The sequence below is a fragment of the Podarcis erhardii genome, assembly GCF_964252035.2.
Source record: "Podarcis erhardii genome assembly, chromosome: 14".
Taxonomy (NCBI): domain Eukaryota; kingdom Metazoa; phylum Chordata; class Lepidosauria; order Squamata; family Lacertidae; genus Podarcis; species Podarcis erhardii.
This window is the reverse complement of record NC_138503.1, coordinates 26,281,372-26,301,289: the sequence shown is the minus strand read 5'-3', so window position 1 is coordinate 26,301,289 and position 19,918 is coordinate 26,281,372. Positions and strand designations below refer to the sequence as shown.

The 19,918-nt window shown below is 44.3% G+C and overlaps 1 protein-coding gene across 7 annotated transcripts in view; it reads left to right on the top strand.

Moving 5' to 3' along the window:
* The window catches only part of MEGF11 (multiple EGF like domains 11), a 345,349-nt gene that overhangs the window by 277,309 nt on the left and 48,122 nt on the right, over positions 1-19,918 (top strand). For all 7 annotated transcript variants that reach the window (XM_081838780.1, XM_081838776.1, XM_081838778.1 and 4 more), the window contains 2 exons: positions 15,327-15,473; positions 17,224-17,358. In XM_081838780.1, coding sequence (XP_081694906.1) covers positions 15,327-15,473; positions 17,224-17,358 — 282 coding nt within the window. The remainder of the gene's footprint in view (positions 1-15,326; positions 15,474-17,223; positions 17,359-19,918) is intronic.

The following is a 19,918-nucleotide window of genomic DNA, read 5'->3' as shown; positions in this document are numbered from 1 at the left end:
AACTGATAAGGTGCATACACACACACACACACACACACACACACACAGGGGAAGGCCTTTTTTAATTCTGAGAGAAGCAGTCCCTTTGACTGTGAGCTAGGAGGTATTTTTAACTTTGGATTTGTGAACAGTTGATAGAGGAGAGAAAGCCAAAAGAGAGTCGTTTTTGATCGGCTTTGTGAGAAACAAAGTTATTCTATAACATCATTGTTTTACTAATTTGAATCTGTCCCCCTCAGCTGTTGTAGTGCTTAGCTTGAGGTAGTTAGTATTGTGTTCAGAGCTGGCATATGGTTGGCACTTAATTAATGTTAAATAGTCGGGGATGTGTTTTATTCTGGGATTATTGTGTAGCGCAGAAGTTAGTACGAGACATGGAGTTCAGCCTCCTAACAATTGCAGCTTTCATTGTATGATTTGTTTTTCTGTGCAAAATGCAAGTTTCTAACCCTTATGGCGAAGGCAGCATGTGGGCACTGCCTTGTGAAGACACATGTGTGGGGACTATGTTATTGTTTCTGTGGTCAGCCACTGCAAATCAAACAACTTGTAAAGGGTTAGCATGATCACCTCCCTGTGCTTGAAACCCAATGCATTTTGGTGGAACCTGACATGTTCCATTGTGAATTGTCAAGTGTTGGTTCACATACCATCATTTGATGGGACAGCAGCATGAAGTGGTGGCTTGCTCATGGACCCATCACAGATTTAGCATAGCAACGGAGGAAGTTGCTTCCTGCCAAGTCAGTTTATTGGTCCATCTAACCCAGCTAACCTCTGCTACTTTGCTTTCCAAGGGCTTTGACATGAACTGAAAGCAGAGCCCCGCCCTCTGCGCTCTGATGGACAGAGAAGAGCTCCATGATTCAGAGGCTCTTCCTGCATTCTGTTGACTGCCCTGAACAGAGGGCAGGAGGACTTGGTGGAAGAAGGCAGCAAAGAACATGGGGAAGGACTATAGCTTGGTGGCAGAGCATCTGCTTCGCATGCAGAAGGTCCCAGATTCAGTCCTCAATAGCATCCCCAGATGCCTGGGATAGACTGCATGCCTGAAACCCTGGAGAGCTGCTGCCAATCAGTGTAGACAAGCTGGGCCAGTGGTCTGACTCAGTATAAGGCAGCTGCCTATGTTCCTATGTGTACTCCTAGCTACAAATCTCCTGCCATCCTAGCAGTTCAAAAGCACATCAAAGTGCAAGTAGATAAATAGGTACCACTCCTGCAGGAAGGTAAATGGCGTTTCCGTGCACTGCTCTGGTTCGCCAGAAGTGGCTTAGTCATGCTGGCCACATGACCCAGAAGCTGTACGCCGGCTCCCTTGGCCAATAAAGCGAGATGAGCGCCGCAACCCCAGAGTTGGCCACGACTGGACCTAATGGTCAGGGGTCCCTTTACCTTTACCTTTACCTTTACCTTTACCTTTACCTTTACCTTTACCTTTACCTGTACCTGTACCTTTACCTAGCTACAAATAGAATGCTCAGGTCACATTGGGTGCAGGGCTGTTCAGTGGAACCAGTTTTGCTCATTTGCATGCCAGTCCACAGAGGTAGAGAACTCAGGCAATGTCCATTCATGTGTAAACCGACCTATGGAATTAGTGTGTATGCATGCACATGAGTCAAGTGTAATTTCCAGGGGCAGGGTTTCAATGCCCTTTAGTTAGTTACTGAGGTTATTTATTTATTAGAAAATTTGTTAACAAAGATATCCCTCCACCAAGAATATATTATTGGAATATAATTAGGAAATATTGATTTAGAAACGTCCTGGTGGATTTATGAGCTGTCCTTTGGTATAAATTTCATAAGGCAGTATGTGTGTAAGAGCGCTTGCCTTCCTGTGACTAGCTAAATAAATATCGCAAAACATAAGCAAGTTTATGCAAATGTTCTGAATGTGTGGCACTCGTGGAGAAGGTTGGATTCTGCTGCTCCTGCTGCAAAGTTTAGACTACCTTGGCACACAGCTTACTTTTCTTTTAAGGGCAGAGTATAAACAGCTTCATTTCTAGGGGACTTTCCCTCATCTTTTGGGATATAGCGAGCCCTTTCAAACAAGTGATATCTTTCCTGAACGTTAAGCAAAGGGCGCTTCCAACCTGTCACTATTTACAGGTGGGATTCTATCACATACTGGCTAATTTAGGTTGTTCCTTTGGGAGGTCTTGTGTGACAAATCCCCTTCCCCAAAAAGATTGTATTATTTGTGATCAGGAAAGTGTTGGGGGGGGGGATGTACTAGAAAGTGTAAGATAACAGTTGCTTTGACATAACATCATCTAACCTGACTGCAAACAAATCAGGTTAAATGTTCAATAAACAGACTTCCAGGCAGCATGCTGAGAGTTTCACAGTGCATCTTAGTGCATTGTTGTGTGCATGTTTAAAAGGACCCTTATCCCTTGCCGATTCCTTTTTGTCCTCTGCTGCTATGCTACGTAGAAAACATTAGATAGAAACATTCCTGCGTTCACATTAGCTTGCCATTTTCTGGCTGGCTGTTCCCGTTATCTCTGCCATAATTTCCGTTTAATCACTTTTAGTTACTGTATCCTAGCTCTTGAAGTTAATAATTTAGTTGTGTGATATTCCTGCATCCTTACATTGTCTTTAAAGGAAGGATGGAACGGGGACATTTCAGCAGGATGGGTAAGTTATCATTCTCTCCTTTTACCTGCCTCCACTGGGCGTTTTTGAAAAGGGAAGTGTCTTTTCCCATCTGAAAGGGGAGCACTTAGCTTTCTGGCTTCTATCAGTGCCCTCTAAGCCTTTAAAAATGTACCATAAGCCTATTAGAAATCAGCTTTAATTTTTCATTGGCTTAATTTCAAGTGAGATGATAAGATTTTAATGTCCTCCTTTTGCTTAAAAATTCTCTCTTTTGAAGGGGAACCTTTCAGGATGGCTCCTGCTGATAGCAGGCTATTTTTTAAAGAAAAAAAACTAATCTGCATTTGCTAAGTTATCAAAGGCTCCACTGATGTCCTCATGTTAATTGAGCCTCTGGAACTTATTGATGAGGTGCCCAACTCAGCAGAACTAGATCAGTATCTTAGTCAAGTTTATTTTTTGTTTACCCAAAAGATAGTCCAAGAAGATGTTTTTAGGGCATGAACCGGAATTTTATTTTTTAATTTTTAAAGGAGAAGGGAGATTTTAAAAAATAGAATATACCATATCTTCTCAAATAAATGGACAAAAATGGGAGTGGGATGAAGGTGGAAGTGTTATACTTTATAAGTCTACTTACACCTTAACATAGTGATGAGGCACCTGTGGTCCTGCACTTGTTTCTAGACTCCAGTTCTTATCAGCCCCAGCCAGCTTGAGGTGTGATGGTGAGCACCGCAGCTCAACAACATCTGGAGGGCCACAGGTGCCCCAACCCTGCCATAGAGCACAGCCCTTCTTCATGCTTGAGTCCCTCCAGATGTTCTGGATTGCAGCCACCATCAGCCCCAGCTGACACAACCTTCCTTCCATATTGGGGAAGGCTGGTACTACAAACTGGTAAGCAAGGGATGGAAGATCAGAGTTCCCAGTTCAAATCTCACCTCTGCCATGAACTCATTTGGCCAGTAACATATTCAGAAGTGCTGGGTACCTTCATGAGTCTCACAGCCATGTCCCTTGCAAGGTGATGCAACTCTCCAAGGTCACAGTAACCTTAGAATTATACAGTAATAATAATAATAATTAGGGATGCTTGCGACAATAAATGCAGATCTCGCCTTTCAGCTAGATCTGCTCTTTTCTGTGCATATACATGGGCAAATGATTTGGAGTGCTCCAATACCTTCTATCAGAGTGGCTTAAGTTGTGTTTTTCCTTGAAGTTCCATTGTACGTAGCAGAACTTGCACATCATTCTCCTGAAACGGAAGCACCTTGTGTTTTCGGTGTTGCTAAATGCTCATCTTTGAAGCATACATCGGCTAAAAAGGTCCCTTTTCATACTGATTGGGTGGCTGTAGGTTACTGGAGACAGGGACCGTGCTGCAGAAATAGTAATGCGTCTTCAATCCCAGACTGTTACACCACTGCATTTGGTGATGAAGATAATATGTGAGAGTGTTTGGTGTCTACACTGACTGGCAGTGGTTCTACAGGAGATGTCTGGGGTTGCACCAAAGACCTTTCACAGGTAAAGCAAATGCTCAGCGACTGAGCTACACAGTCACAATCGGAGGCCATGACTCAATGCAGGCAGATAGACACTCCCCAGACTTCTACATGCGTGCCAGAAAGAACTAGGAACCTAGAAAAGGTACACCATCCATGTAACCAGCTGCCAGACAAAGATATTTGAAGAAGACACAAGGCATAGGCAGAGCGCAGCAGGCAGTACATTAGAGGGCACACAAACCTGCTCCATCTTATGGGGAAGAGATAGTTGGAGATAGTTGCACCAAAGTACCACTAACAAGGGGTGCATGGGCCTTTCTCCTGAATCTCACCCAACTCCAAAGCACATAGAGCAAGCAAGGGCCCAGGCCAGCATTTAACACACTCACACAGGGCTGCCAACAATAAACCACCCTATAGGAAGCCCCCTTCCCAATGTTTCTATTCTGTGCATGACTTGTAATTGGACAGAGGCCAGAACTGTGATGCAAACAAAGCCTCAGCAGGCAGATTCCTCTGCCGTCTGCTCTCATTTCTGCTTCACAGGTGATCTAATGATCCAACAGCACCCGTGCTAAGATGTGGCAGAATTAAGCTTCCTCCGCCACCAAACAAGAGCTGATGACATGGAAGTCCAGTGGCTTGTTCTGAGAAAACAGCAAGCCCCCTCCTCTGTGCGTGGGTTCTCTTGGGCCCTTTAATTATTTTCTCGCACCACCCTAATGTGCCCCAGCACTAAGTTCAGGAATGACAGCTTCAGTATGCCTCCACTCCCATCTGTTCCTCCTGGGCAGCTGAGATGGAGCTAATCAGATGCTATTCCTTCAAACGGCCCTGTTGTATTCCCCTTTATCCAGCCCAGAATGGATGCAGTGGCATGCTAGGTACACACACAACCGAGCGTGCCTCTGTAATTGCTAATGAGTAGATTAAGGTACAAGCTGTTAGGCACTAAGAGGACAGTGCGACGGTAGAGGTAAAACAGCAGAGTCATTGGGAAGGACAAACAGATCACCAGGCACCGGATTATAAGATATAAGTAAGCCCCCATGCCATCCTGCATTGGCATCTCTGCAGAATAATCTCTTCTAGGCACTTAGGAAGCTGCCTTATGCTGAGTTAGATCACCCATCTAGCTCAGCTCTTCCACACTAGCTGGCCTGGGTGCGGTGGGGGCAGGTCACCCCAGGTGTCATCCCAGAGGGGGTTGAGAAAATCCACCCTGGGAGGATCACGCGCAGCGCCGCAACCAGCTGCCCAGGTAGCGCTGCACTGCGATCAGACCCCTGCCAGGAGGATCGTGCCAACACACCGCGATGGGGTCCCCAGCGGGAGGATTGCACGGCCATGCCCTCCCACTGAGAGGATCATGCAGCCGCACCAATCACCCCGTCCTCGCCCCATTGGCGGATCCTCATTCTGGGTGCCCAAGCAGCTAGCTCCGCCGCTGGCAGTGGCTCCCCAAGGTTTCAGGCAGGTCTCTCCCATTACTACCTATAGATGCCATTGGCGATTGAATCTTGTCCCTTACGTATGCAAAGCAGTTTGCCATTCCCCCATCAAGGCAGGTAGAGGTAAAGGACCCCAGGATAGTTAAGTCCAGCCGAATTTGACAATTTCAGGCCAAGGGAGCCGGCATTTGTCCACAGACAGCTTTTCCAGGTCATGTGGCCTGCATGACTAAACCGTTTATGGCGCACAGAATACTGTGACAGAAGTCGTAGCGCACAGAAATGCTGTTTTATCTTCCCGCCGCAGTGGTACCTGTGTATCTACTTGTGCTGGTATGCTTTCAAGAGGCTTGGTGGTTTCATGAGAAGATCAAAGTATGTAAGGGGACAGGTCCCTACCCCAAAGGAGCTTACAATTTCAAATTCCCCTTCAACTGAGGAAGGTGAATGCCATCTGGGAAGAAATTTGGGCTGTATCAGTTGCACATCCTTCAGTTTGGGAGTTCCAGTTTGAGACTTCCCATGGTGAAAATGGAAGCAGGGTGGTGGTTATTCTGGATAAATCAGTCTGGCACACTTTAGTCTCTGCCTGGTTCTGCCCAGAGCTGGCACATGAAACATTATAGATCTCCCCCAAGGGGGGGAAAGGTTGTCTACCCCTGCATGCAAAACAAATGTTCTACCACTGAGCTTATAGTCATTTCCTAGTAGCAGTGGTACACTCATTGTTCTGTTGGGCTGGGTCCTGGCTCTGGTCCTGGCTCTGTTTCTGTAGGCCCAGGTGCTGTGGCATCTGGTTCAGTTTGTTCCTGCCTCAAGTTCAATGATCCCCTGATCACCAACATCTGACTCAGAGCCAGGACCCAGTCCAGCTCCTTAGCTGGCAATAAGAGCATAAGGAGTGCATGCTGGAACTCAGAAGCATTAACTGGAATCATAGAATTGTAGAGTGGGATGGGACCCCAAGGGGCATCAGGCCCAACCCCCTACAAAGCATGAATCACTACTAAAGAATCCCTGACCGATGGCCATCCAACCTCTGCTTTAAAAACTCCCATGGAGGAGACTCTGCCACCTTCCAAGGTGGTTCGTTCCACTGTTCAACAGCTCTTACACCAGAAAATTCTTCCGTGTTTAGTCGGAATCTCCTTTCTTGTGATTTGACTCGATTGGTTTGAGTCCAACCATCTGGAGCAGCACAAAACAAGCTTGCTCCATCTTCCATGTGACAGCCCTTCAGATATTTAAAGATGGCCATCCTATCACCTCTCACTCTCCTCTTTCCCAGGTGAAATGTACCCACCTCCCTCAACCGTTCCTCATAAGGCTTAGTTTCCAGACCCTTGACCATCTTGGCCACCCTCCTCTGTACGCATTCCAGCTCGTCAAGGTTCTTACTACCTTTGAAGTAGAGCTTAGCTATCATGACTAGTAGCCACTGACAATGTTCTCCATGAATTTATCCAGTCCTCTTTTGTTGTTGTTGTTTAGTCGTTTAGTCGTGTCCGACTCTTTGTGACCCCATGGACCAGAGCACACCAGGCACTCCTGTCTTCCACTGCCTCCCACAGTTTGGTCAAACTCATGCTGGTAGCTTCGAGAACACTGTCCAACCATCTCGTCCTCTGTCGTCCCCTTCTCCTTGTGCCCTCTATCTTTCCCAAAATCAGGGTCTTTTCCAGGGAGTCTTCTCTTCTCGTGAGGTGGCCAAAGTATTGGAGTCTCAGCTTCAGGATCTGTCCTTCCAGTGAGCACTCAGGGCTGATTTCCTTAAGAATGGAGAGGTTTGATCTTCTTGGAGTCTCAAGAGTCTCCTCCAGCACCATAATTCAAAAGTATCTATTCTTCGGCGATCAGCCTTCTTTATGGACCAGCCCTCTTTTAAAGCTACCCAAATTAGTGGCCATCACTGCAACATGAAGAAGCCCTTTAAAAAATTTATCCTGAATCTTCCAACATTCGGCTCCACTGGAGGCCCACCAGTTCTAGTATTACAGTTCTAGTATTCTTTTATCCATTATACTCTCTGTTGTTCCCGACTCAGTGTCCTGGCCGCTGCTGGGTTTTCAGGGTCACAGCAGACAGAAGGATTGCCTTCCCTTTTGTCTGGGTGCTGGTCTGGCTGAGCTAGGGAGCTCCCAGATGCCTCAAAATCTCCTTGATACCCAGCACCAATTCTGCAGCTTTTGACAGGCTCACATGGCCTGCAGTGAATCAGACCTAATCTCTCTCTGCACTCCAGGAACTGCTATCCAAATGTCAGAGACAAGTGGCTGTTATGACTTGGTGCCATGCTGAGAAGACAGAGGAGAGTAGCAGGGTGTTTAGCGTCAGATCCACCATGTCTATTGAAGTCCTGTCAAAACTAATTTCTGTGGAACCTACTTTGAGATGGTGATTAATGTGTGGTGTGTTTTTTTTTAATGTGCAGAGAGAGAGAGAGAGAGCACGCTCCAATAATAAAATAATTACAGCATATACATTGATCTATCCATCTCCCCACAGATCCTTCTTTCCTTTCCCCCACTTTGAAACAAGAGGAAAGGAAGCTACATCCTGTAATTTCTCCAGGTCTTACATCCCTTAGAAAATAATTAGATTCCGTTCAGTAGGAAGACCCCCCCCCCCAAGACTCTGCCACAGTCAAGGGGATAGGAGGAGCAGATCCAGGCCGAAGCCTCCAGCTCTCATTTATTCCAATCCACCTTCTTCCTTCCTTTCTTCCTGCAATTTGGAGAAGTGTGGTTGTATCGTCTAGAGGCATGAACAACCGGTTTCATTAGGAGCAGGAGCTGCAGTTCAGCCAAGTTGGATGGAAACACAGCAAGGGCCGAAACCAGGCGGCAGTTTCCTTTCTCCTCGACAAGAGAAATTTCGTGCCGTAGGCAGAGCGGAGAAATGGCAGAGTACAAAAATGTTAACATCCTTTGTGATGATGATTATTTGTCAATTTGTATTATACTGCTCAATTATACCATCATTATACCAAAATAGGTGTCTCTGTGGTTTACAAAATGTAAAAAAAATACAGAAAAATACACAACATTACTAAATTAAAATACGCCTTAAAGCAATCCCAGTGCACATAGGACCAGGACTTTTTTTCCGTTCTGGCACCTCTCAGGTGGGCGCCATTGCCATTATAAGAGAACAAGGGTGGCGTTCGTGGTGAGTTCCGGCACCTCTTTTTCTAGAAAAATATAGCACTGCAAAGGACTCACAGTTTCTCTCTTGGGACTTGTTGACTTGTGTGAGTTGAGACTATGGTGGTCCCAGGAAGAGATCCAGAATCTTTCCAAACACGAGGGTGAAAATGCCATGCTTTATTTACTCGATCCCTCCCCCCACCAGGGCATCTCCATGATGCCATCAATTCATTGTCCTCTTTCATTTCCCCATGAACCTTCTCTCTCTTTTAAATCTAACTTTTTTTAGAAAGAATGGGGATGTTTGCTACAGCTGTAGATTGCCTTAGTGCTGCCCTTCCTTGCTTTCTAAGAGGCACACTTTTGACATGTTCATGGTGGAATAAGGCAGGTGAAAATATCGCCCCTGTATACCTTCCTGGTTGGTGTCATTTTATCAGCATTTTTGTTTTTTCTCTATCCATCTATCCAGCCATCTGTCTTTTAATGAGCACCAAAACTGTTCTTTACCTACATTTCTAAAAGAAGATATTAAAATTTAGTTTGAAAGCACTTAAATGAAAGAGTGTTGTAGAGCTAATTAAAAATTGATTTAATGTAACAGAGCAAAAGACCCCACTGCATTTTCTGTTGCTGTCGTTTCTTTGTTTCAGATTTCAGGTAAAACAGTTTGTTTAAAATAAATGTGTGTGTATATGAGTGTGTGTGTGTGAGAGAGAGAGAGGTGTCATGTCAAATAGATACAACTGAGTTCTGCCTTTATCATATTACAAGTAAACATGGAGAGTTGTGCAACTGAAAAGCTTCTAATAAGGTCCACTCCATGTATTTGCTATCTATCTCTCTTTGCTAACCTTTGGAATCTAAACATGCTTAAAAGTTGTGATCCTGCTCTCATCTGTTAGATGTGATTAAGGCTTCCCTTCCACCACCTCTGTGTTGTGCTAAGTCAGTATCCCCATCAGGAATCATCTTGCCTTTATTTAGTCCTGGGAAGATACTGCCTCATTAGTCTTCAGCTAGAGGTGACTTCTCTGCCGGGGGAAACGGAGCTGCATTTTAATGCTCCTGCCTTTTTAAAAGAAAGGAGCTGGTGTCATTCTCTGAAAAACTCAAGACAAGAAATAATGTTCCTTAATTGTCTCCATTTATAAATAGCCCGGTTTACAATGAAAGAATTCTAGTCCAAATATTGCTGTCAAAATGGAGGAAGTAACGTGACAACTCTTCCCTTAATCCCCGTTTGCACTTAATTCCAGGAGTCTGGGTTGGCAGTATTTAAAATGAGGGGAGGCAATCCATCATTAGGTTATGCATTCTAATTGCGCAAGTAGGTCCATGGTGGGTTAAGCCACTTGGTGCCCTCCCCCTGTCATTTATTGCCTGCTGGGTTTTTATGAGTGCTGCCAAACAGCTTCTCCCAGGGAATCAAGACCCCTAACACAACTGAAATGTAGCAAGCATGGTTAGCAAAAGTCTCCCAAATCATATTGTTGCACACACCCCAATCTCCAAGTGGCAGGAAACTCCAGAGGTTATAGTGCTTTGCCCAGAGTTGGTTTCCTTAGAATGAAGGTCAATGGAGAATGTGGTGTCTTTAGGATATATGGTTTTATTTACACATATATACAACCTGAGTATAGCTTGGAGGGTCTCAGTCACAGCATTAACACTCAATGAATCTTGCCTCTCCACTCAATTCCCAGGGAGTTCTCCAAACCATATCTATGGGTCTTGCACAGAACAAGACCAGCTTCTGACTCTCTAGCTTGCAGCATCAGCCAAACTCTCCTTCCAGCACTAACTCTCCTGGCCTATTGTTCTCCATCTTGGTGATGTGGCATCCAGCCAGGTGAGGTGTGGAAAGGCCCACCCATTTGTCTCTATGGCAACAAATGGACTTTTCCACCTGGCCCAGTAGAGCAATTCTGATATTCTGTTATCATTACTTATTTTTTTCTTTCCTATTTTATTTTACTCACCTTTTATTTATTTTTAGGTTTGTGGTTGAATTGAAAGGGAATTGATTTATGGTGCCTTGTTTCCTTATAGTGTACGTTTATATCAGTAATAATTTCCAGGTAGCTGTGTTGTGCTAATACAGCCAAAAGAAAGAGAGTTTTGTTGCACCTTAAAGACTAATAATTTTATTGGGGCAGTAAGCTTTCATGAACCAATGTCCACTTCATCAAGAGCTTATCAGTAATGTGTCAGTAATATAGTCAGTCCATGATATAATGCAATATAAAGCTGTGCTTTTCTTCACTTTCAACATGCTTCTGAACCTCATGTTAAGATGCCTCTGGCTTTGGTACAACATCCCTTCTGAAATGTGTAATTATTTCTGAACTTGAATAGAGGTGGGTGGAGGGATGAGTCCTGCTATGCTCCTTTAGTGCACTATCCACAGATATTTTTGAAAACTGCCCTGCACGTATGCTCGACAGTGATCGTTCTGTCAGTTTTAATAATCCTCCAAGCAGGATGTCCGAGTGGGTGGCAAGTCCACCAACATGGCATGTTCCTCATGGCAGCCTAATGAAGCCATCAAAAAGCAGGAAATGAGCTGAAATGAAGCTTATCCATGGCAGCACATATAATCCAAACTCTGGCTGAGTTCAGGTATTTTGGAGTCATCGCCCGCGCTTATCCTTTTATCCGCGAGAAACATGCGCTTGGCTGATAAAGAACTTCCGGATGGTGTAGGGATTGCTGGCTTAAATGAGGTCTGTATCAGATCTCAAGGCACACTGAGGCAGCAAACTCCTGAGCTCTCAGTCTGATTCTCATGTGCTTTAACAGGACCTGCGCGGCATGTGACCTGCGGAGCCAAACGCAGCCACCGCCTCCTGCATGTAGTGTGTGGCCTGTCAGTGCAATGACAACCCTTCTGGTTTTGGAGGGCCAGGCAGACATTAAAAACCGGAAGTTTATCAGCCCCTGGCTGGGTTGCCATACATAGCTGGTGGGGTGCATTCTGCTTTGCGGGTACAGAGCTAAAATATACAGAAGGCAGTGGAGGAGAGGTTTTGCAAAATATATGATTATTTATTCCCTTGCACAATATACACCTCCCAATCCTTTTTCTTCCTTTTCTTTCCCATGCCTTTAGCCACATGGAATGCACTAAGTGGTGGTTAGTGTTCATCAAAAGTGGAGACTCGGAGCATAAACTTGCTACTTCTTCAAAGCAAAATATTTTTTTTAATAATATTTATTAGCAATTTAAAGATTACAAAAGAAAAGAAAAAGAATTAAACAAGACAAGACAAGACAAAAACAAAAACACCCCACAACCCAAACCCTAAAACATTGAATCAACCAAACAAAACAAAAACAATTTAAAAACACATCCAATAATTTCGATATCATAACTTTCGTTCACTTGTTTCAGCGACCTCCTCACACCTCCCTTTTGGTATTCCACTTCTGTTAATTGTTTCAGCAATTCCTTTCCATCTTCTTCTGTTTTCTGTCCTATAATTTATCTTAACATATTCTAATCTTGTTTTTTCCCTTTAATCTGTCTGTACCTAATTCCTTATAACATTTCTGCTAAAGCCATATAACTTCATTCCATCATTTTTCTAACATTCATTAATTTACTTCTTCAAAGCAAAATAGCCAGTGGCGGAGCTGGCTGCATGGGTGCTCAGAGCATGGGTGCCGTGCACCTGGGGGGGGGGCGATCTGCTGTGCAGTGGCAGTGCAATCTGCACGCAGCTGCAGCTGCGGCGGCACGATCCTCCACACGCAGCTGCAGCGGTGGCAGTGTGATCCTCCACATGTGGCTGCAGCGGTGTGATTTTCCATGCGGTGGCAGCTTGCACCGCTGCGTCCTGGGGTGACAGGCCTAGCCCCCCGCAGGGTGCCTTTTTGTCACCCCTCCTCAGAGATGGCACCTGGTGCAGACCGCTCTCCCTACACCCCTGAGAACAGCATTCTCAAACTACTGGCTGGTTTTCTTTCCAAATCTACCTTGCCAATGTCAAGGTCCCAGTGCATCCATCAAGAAAGTGTTGTGGTGTTTTCAGTCATGTTTAAACCCAACCATGTGAAAAATGCTGTTTCTTCCATGCTGGTTTGGGCAAGGTCAAGCCCACAGACATTCACACGAAGCAGGTTCAGCGATTAAACTGCAGACGTAATTCAGCTGGCTGCAGCCCCATGATACAGTTCAGAGAGTACCAAGAGTGCTGCACTTGCACAGTCTGAAAGACCAAAACCCTACCACACATTACAACTGTGATTAAAAGCCATTCCACAAAACAAACTTTATGGAGTTGAATTAGTTCAGATGCATATCCTCTACCATTCCTCAGATGAAAATAGGGACATTTTATACTACATCAGTATCACTGCTTAAGCATTTCCTCCTGGTCAGGTAAAAAAAGTTATTAGAGGAAACACACAAAATGGCAGTATTTTAAGCACAGAAATCTTTAAATGTATGTATTGCCTGGGGAGGAAAGAAAACCCCAAATCAATAAATACAACTAACTTATAGGTAGGTAGGTAGGTGTGTGTGTGTGTGTGTGTGTGTGTGTGTGTGTGTGTGTGTGTGTGTGTGTGAAAACTGTGCATTATTATCATGTGTTTACAAGTATTTTGGAAGGATGATAGCTTTGAACAACTATTATTGTTGCAATTGTGCAGGTGTATCCTATGGGGTATTCTAATGTCTATTTTGGGGTCCAGGGACATACAACTGTTTGATATGGGGGATACATAAACTTCCTTTTTGAGTGTTTTAAACTTCTAAACAAAATGTGAATGTGTTAGCAACTGCAGCACCCTGGAGCTGTGGTGAATCCTGGATGGCTCAACTGCACAGACACCCCCCACCCCAGGAATCCCCTCCCGCATCCTGCCCTGGGACTCCCCTTCACTCAAATGCAAAAAATGGGGAGACTCATCAGATTTCAGAAGGTGTCACCAATTCAGCTCATGGGAAAGATCAATGCCTTTTTCCTGTCCACGTGAGAATCCCTCTCTTTTGCAACTGTTAAAGGCACAGGCACCCTTGCTCCAGCTCAAATCTGACCAGGTTATACGATTCTCAGGAGTACTCCCATTAATTTGAGTAAAATAAAGTCTTGCCCTCGTGAGTCTTACACAGATGAGTGACAGCTCCTTAGAGACCCACCGTGGGCTTGCAGGATTGGGCCCTGGTTTATTTTAATTCATTTGTTGACAAGTGAAAGAGCAGGAGCCCTTATTTAAATGTCACTAATTAGAATACTGGAGGACAGAGCCTTTAAATCACCTGCTAAGAGTCTCTGCACACACAGAGTGCACTTTGGTAGATTTGAACGTCATAATAAATGCCAAACTATTGTCCTGGGAGCCATTTGGTGCCTGGATTTGCATCTCTGCACGTTTGCAGAGCATACAAATTTATGTGAATAAAGAGAGAGTCCAGGGTAGGATCTACCCGCTATGCTAAGTGCTCTGCAGAGCGGGGACATAACCTGTGTCCTAATAATCAGAGAATATTTATTTTTCCATTTTATCCATGTATGAAGGGCGGTATACAATTTAAGCACCAAAATCACAGATTTAAGCTCCTCACCACAGATGAGCATACAAACTGCAACAATTCCCACTTCCTTTTCTATCTCCTTTGCAATTCTTTTGACATTTCTACCTGGAAGTTTATTTCCTGAAAGCCCACAATGAAGCTACAAATTCAGGAGAAGGGTTGCTGCCTTTCTCCACCACCCCCATCCTCTTGCTGCTTCTGACATATGTCTCCTAAAGTGCATGAAGCAGCCTGGGTGCCAAGACAAAGGGTGCCACCATCACAGCAGCCATGCCCATCACCCTATTAGACTCTACCCTGTATGACTTAACATAAATAATATCAGGCATTTTATTATTTTGCCAGTTTTATTGCGAATTTAAAATGTGATGCTAGCCTTAAAATGAATTGCTATATTTTGTTTCAAAATTAACTGGTATGAGACAGCTTATTGCAATGATGTCCTTCTGCTGGTATTTTATTATCATGTCTGTTATGCATATCATGTCCCCCCCGGGGGGACGCAGAGGGACACATACCCTTAAACATTTTGTGAATCTTAAGTTTGGCCTAATTGAGGGGCAGTATTTCAACATGAGTAGGAAAATGAGAGTACCCCTAAACATTTTTTTTAGGAAAAAAAGCACTGCTGTTATGTATTCAGAGGTCTGTATTTGCCTAAGCTTGAGTCTAAGGATTCTGAGCCCCTGTGTTCTGATTCGATACATGATATCCAATCACAGAACATTTCAGGATTTGGACCTCTGCCATTGGCCCTTAAATTCTGAGTCATGATTCGCAGCTGGGAAGTTTAGACAGCCAATCACGTTGGGAGTGGGAGTGGCCCAGGTCTTCAGAAATGTATATAAGCAGTTGCCCAGTTCTGTTAGTTCAATAAAGGTTCTTGTTGTTATCACTGTGTGTGATAACCTCTTGGGAACCCACCTACACCTCAATGCCTTCACCCTAAGGCTCCAGGTAATTAACAACAATTAACTGAAAAAACAGTTTAAAACAACTTACAGTCACAAAAAGACTTTAGTTGTGAAGCGTTTTGGATTTGCATCTCTGCTCTTCTCCAGGCATCCATTGCGACAGTGTCTGTCCAGAAGGGCGATGGGGACCCAACTGCTCCATCACCTGCAACTGTGAAAACGGAGGGTCCTGCTCCCCAGAGGATGGGACCTGCGAGTGTGCACCAGGCTACCGAGGACCCCTGTGCCAAAGAAGTAAGTTATCCCCCCCAACCTACGTACTTTCCTCTGCGGATCCCATTAGCCAAATACCTGCCTCATCCCATCCCTAATTCCTCCTCAGCCATCACGTGGAGAGGAGACCACAGGGAAGCAGGTGGCCATAGGAGCCAACGCCTAGGGGCTTAGAGGTCCCAGACACCTCAGTAAAATATTTGAGGGGGCCAGGGGGGCAAAGTTGATGGGCATTGCCATTCAAATGGTGTCAGTACACCGATTATTCAGGGCAGGGCTTACCACCACCCCACCACCACCACCCCAAACCAATATTTTATTTAAGTTAGCCCCTTGCCCTGCAAAAAAAGACCTGGATTGAGGGATCCACAACAGAGGTTGTGGAACTGAGCTTGACCCAGTTATCCCATCCTCAGGTTTGCAGTTTGTATGGCGGGAACATCCAAACACAATTACTGAGTCTATACTGGAATTGTGCGATTAAACTCAGAATGGCTCTTTACAGAACCAGTGTCTTTAACTCTGCAAATAACTTTTGCGCACACACAATATTCCCAGTTCACTTCTCGTTCCCCAGCCCCGAATTTCTCAGGTCAGCCTTGGCACAGGCAAAAGCTCCTTTTCCCCCAAATAACTTGCAGCTGCTGTTTTTCTTTTTTATTTAAAGCCATTACGGTGCTGACCTGGGCCAGGGCTGCCATCCACGGCCTTTGTGCATTTCAATTACAAAAACCCTCTTTCCCTGTGAGTTCACGGCAATTCTCTCTCTGGCTGTAAAACTGCTCTCCAGACCCAGGAAAGAGGCCCTCAAAGGGGAACCAAGGGGGGGTTTCTTCCTCTCTCTTTTTTGCAAACTTTATATCCCCAGGGTTTAGAATGTGACAAGAGGAAATTGAAACTTTTCCAGAGAGAGGAGAGAAATAACAGGTTAGCTCTATCAGTCGGTGGTGCACAGGCCGGGAGGGCATCTGAGTGCCTTCATCTTATCCATGTAATCAGGCTGTATAGCCCAAGGTGGTCTGCTCGGAGCTTGACTTCTTTCCTCCATTATCAGCGGCCTCATTATGCCAGGAGTTGCACCTGCCCCCTAAGTATCTATCCCTCGTTATCAGATCCGTCCCTGAACTGAACTTGCATATTTCAAGTTGCTGCTTCTCCTCACTAGGCCTGACAGGTATGGAGGGTCTTGTTGCTTTTGTTCCTTTCTTTGCTTCTGATAGTTCATTTGTGTCTTGAATATAGAGATGGAGGAGAAATTCGATTCTGTTTCCTATTATTATTATTATTATTAGAATTTATATAAAGCCCTATACCCGCAGGTCTCAGGATGGTTCACAGAATAAAACCAGAATATAAAAACCACAAAATACATAATCAAAATAAAAACAACAACAACCTAATACCCCCACACATTTTAAAAGGGCATAGGATTTAAATGCAAACCCCCTCCTAATTTGTGCTTTCCGAAACAATACACAAACTGAAACACAGCCATCCTTCGGAATCCAAATTTTGCATTGCAGTTCTCCAGCCAAATAATGGGTGTGAAAATATATAGGCTTAGGAAGGTGTGCATTAAAAAGATATATTCATGAAAACAACTTATAAAAATGCATTCAATTAAGAAAAAATGTAGTCGAGTGGTTAAACTGTATGGTGCTTTCTTCGTAAACTGCATGCATTGTTGCAAATAACTGTAGTAATGATGAGGACTAGTGTCTTGTTTCTGCCTTCTTTACAGTTGTAGTACAGCTTTTGTTATTTATTTTAGTTTGTCCACCTGGTTTCTATGGACATCAATGCAGCCAGCCGTGTCCCCAGTGCATTCACAGCACTGTCCCCTGTCATCACATTACAGGACATTGTGACTGCCTCCCTGGATTTTTTGGCCCACTCTGCAATCAAGGTATGAAGACTCTGGGTGGTTCTCGCTGGTTGTATTTATTTATGAGCAATTGATAGGAGCCAATGGAAAGGTTTCTGGGCAAAGCTCGCCTTTTTGTACTATTATTATTCTTGTAAGCCTTTGAGGTTCTAGATAGCAGCAGGGGAAAGAAAACCTGTTTTCCTTTGTAGGCAGAAATGCAAATAAGCACTTAGTCTCCCCTTTGTAAATAAGTTGTATGCTAACATGCTTAAGTAAGGCAATTCCTTAGTTTTGGACAGAAGTGCAAATAAAATGTGGCAGATGTTGCAAATGCAGCCGGCTACTCAAGGCTCACATCTCTTTACTGTCAGAACCCAGAGCATCTCAGGCACACAGTGGCACTTGTAAGTTGTGCTGTTAATTAAATGTAAAAGGTACTTGTCAGTTAGTACAGACTGCACACACAGGCAAGTACATATTGCCGGCAGGAACTTTTAAAAATGAAATTCTGAAATCTTGTTTGGGTTGGCCAATAGCTGAGAGATGAGCATTGTGAATGAGCTCTTGCTGTCCATACTGAAAGTCCCAGGTTTCACCCCAGGCTAGGAAAGACCTCAGGGCTGGGGGTGGGGGTGGGGTGGGGCAGTCAACATTGGACAAGATGGACCAAAGGCCTTTCTCAGCAAAAAAGCAACTTTATAAACCATATAATTATTATTATTATTTATTATTTATACCCCGTCCATCTGGGCAGCTTCCAACAGAATATTAAAATACAATAACCTATTAAACATTAAAAGCTTCCCTAAACAGGGCTGCCTTAAGATGTCTTCTAAAAGTCTGGTAATTGTTTTTCTCTTTGACATCTGGTGGGAGGGCGTTCTACAGGGCGGGTGCCACTACCAAGAAGGCCCTCTGCCTGGTTCCCTGTAACTTGGCTTCTCGCAGCAAGGGAACCGCCAGAAGGCCCTCAGCACTGGACCTCAGCGTCTGGGCAGAACGATGGGGGTGGAGACGCTCCTTCAGGTATACTGGACCGAGGCCATTTAGGGCTTCAAAGGTCAGCACCAACACTTTGAATTGTGCTTGGAAACGTACTGGGAGCCAGTGTAGGTCTTTCAAGACCGGTGTTATATGGTCTCAGCGGCTTACTGGTAGAACACCTGCATTTGCAATATCAGAATGTCCTAGGTTCAATCCCCAGCATGGAATAGACTGCAGCCTGAAACCCTGGAGAATGGCTGCCAGCTAGTGTGAACCGACACTGTTGGGCTACAAGTCCCACCATTGTTGTTGAATGCTTTGGAAGCCGAACTATTTGGAACCCAAACACTGACAACCCAGAAGTGAATGCTTCCGTTTTCGAACGCGCCTCAGAAGTTGAATGGCTTCTGAGACACACCTCTCCTTTTTTAAATGTATTTTGCCAGCCAGCAATTGCGCCTCAGTTGTTGAACATTTTGGAACTCAAACTGTCTTCCGGAACGGATTACGTTCGACAACCAAGGTTCCACTGTATATCGCAACGTTTAGCTGGTGATATATCACAGTGTTGAAAACCAGATATCACCCAGCCCTAGTGAATGTATATTTCTTATTCAGGTGTCATCTTCAATGTTTTATTTTATTATTTCATAATAATTCCTTTGATGTTTTCAGTTAGGTTGCAAACCACTGTGGGATTTGTTTATTTATTCTCAAAATGCCTTTGCATTGGCATGGCAAAATGGGAGACTAAGGCCACCCTGGACCACAATTCCCATCAGCCCTCAGGCAGCATGCTGGCTGAAGGGAGTTGTAGCCTAAAACATCTGGAGGACACCAGGTTGGGGAAGGCCGTTGTGTAGATTTAACAGATAATATGTTACATGGCATTTGCCTGTTCAGTCGTCATCTTTTGTTTCTTTGGGGGATTTTTGAAGGAAAAAATAGAACTCACTCTTTTTTTAAAGCCGTGCTTTTCCGCAAGGTACAAATTATAGGCAGTACTTAGGCAAAAATAATTAAACATAGATTAAGTAGAAACATATGTTTTCTTTTCTCCTTGCCACTTTCACCACCAAGATGTAGAGCAATTAATATGAGAGCAAGCACTTTACTTTCCCCTTTTCGGCGAATGTGTCTGTCTCAATGCAAAAACCCCAGCTTAGTTTTCACAGTCTGAAGCAGGCCTAATTATCTCATTAAGCAAAACCCTGTTTTCTTGATTTCAATCTGTTGAGCGTCCCTGCCTTCCCTTTGAAATGTTGATCCACCCAGCAGAATTGCCATAAAATATTCATGTTCTAATTAAAGGCAGTCGGTGTTGCAATTTGTCATAATGTTGCAAGCATATGATATGATATATATGCTTTTCTTTAATATAAAAAATGAGAAAGAAGAGAAGAAGGATGCATTTTAATAATTTATTTTAGGCTAACTCGGTGCAAATATTGCTGTTTTCAAAATGCAGCTATTATTGCAGGTGCTTTACTTTTTCGCTAAGTAGAAAGATTATTTAGAGCTAAGCAGAGAGGAAGAAAACTCCTCTCTGTGCTAGCAGCCCTAGAGAGAGAGCCTTTACAGAGGGTTGTCCTATGGCCCATACCTGTGTCTTGGG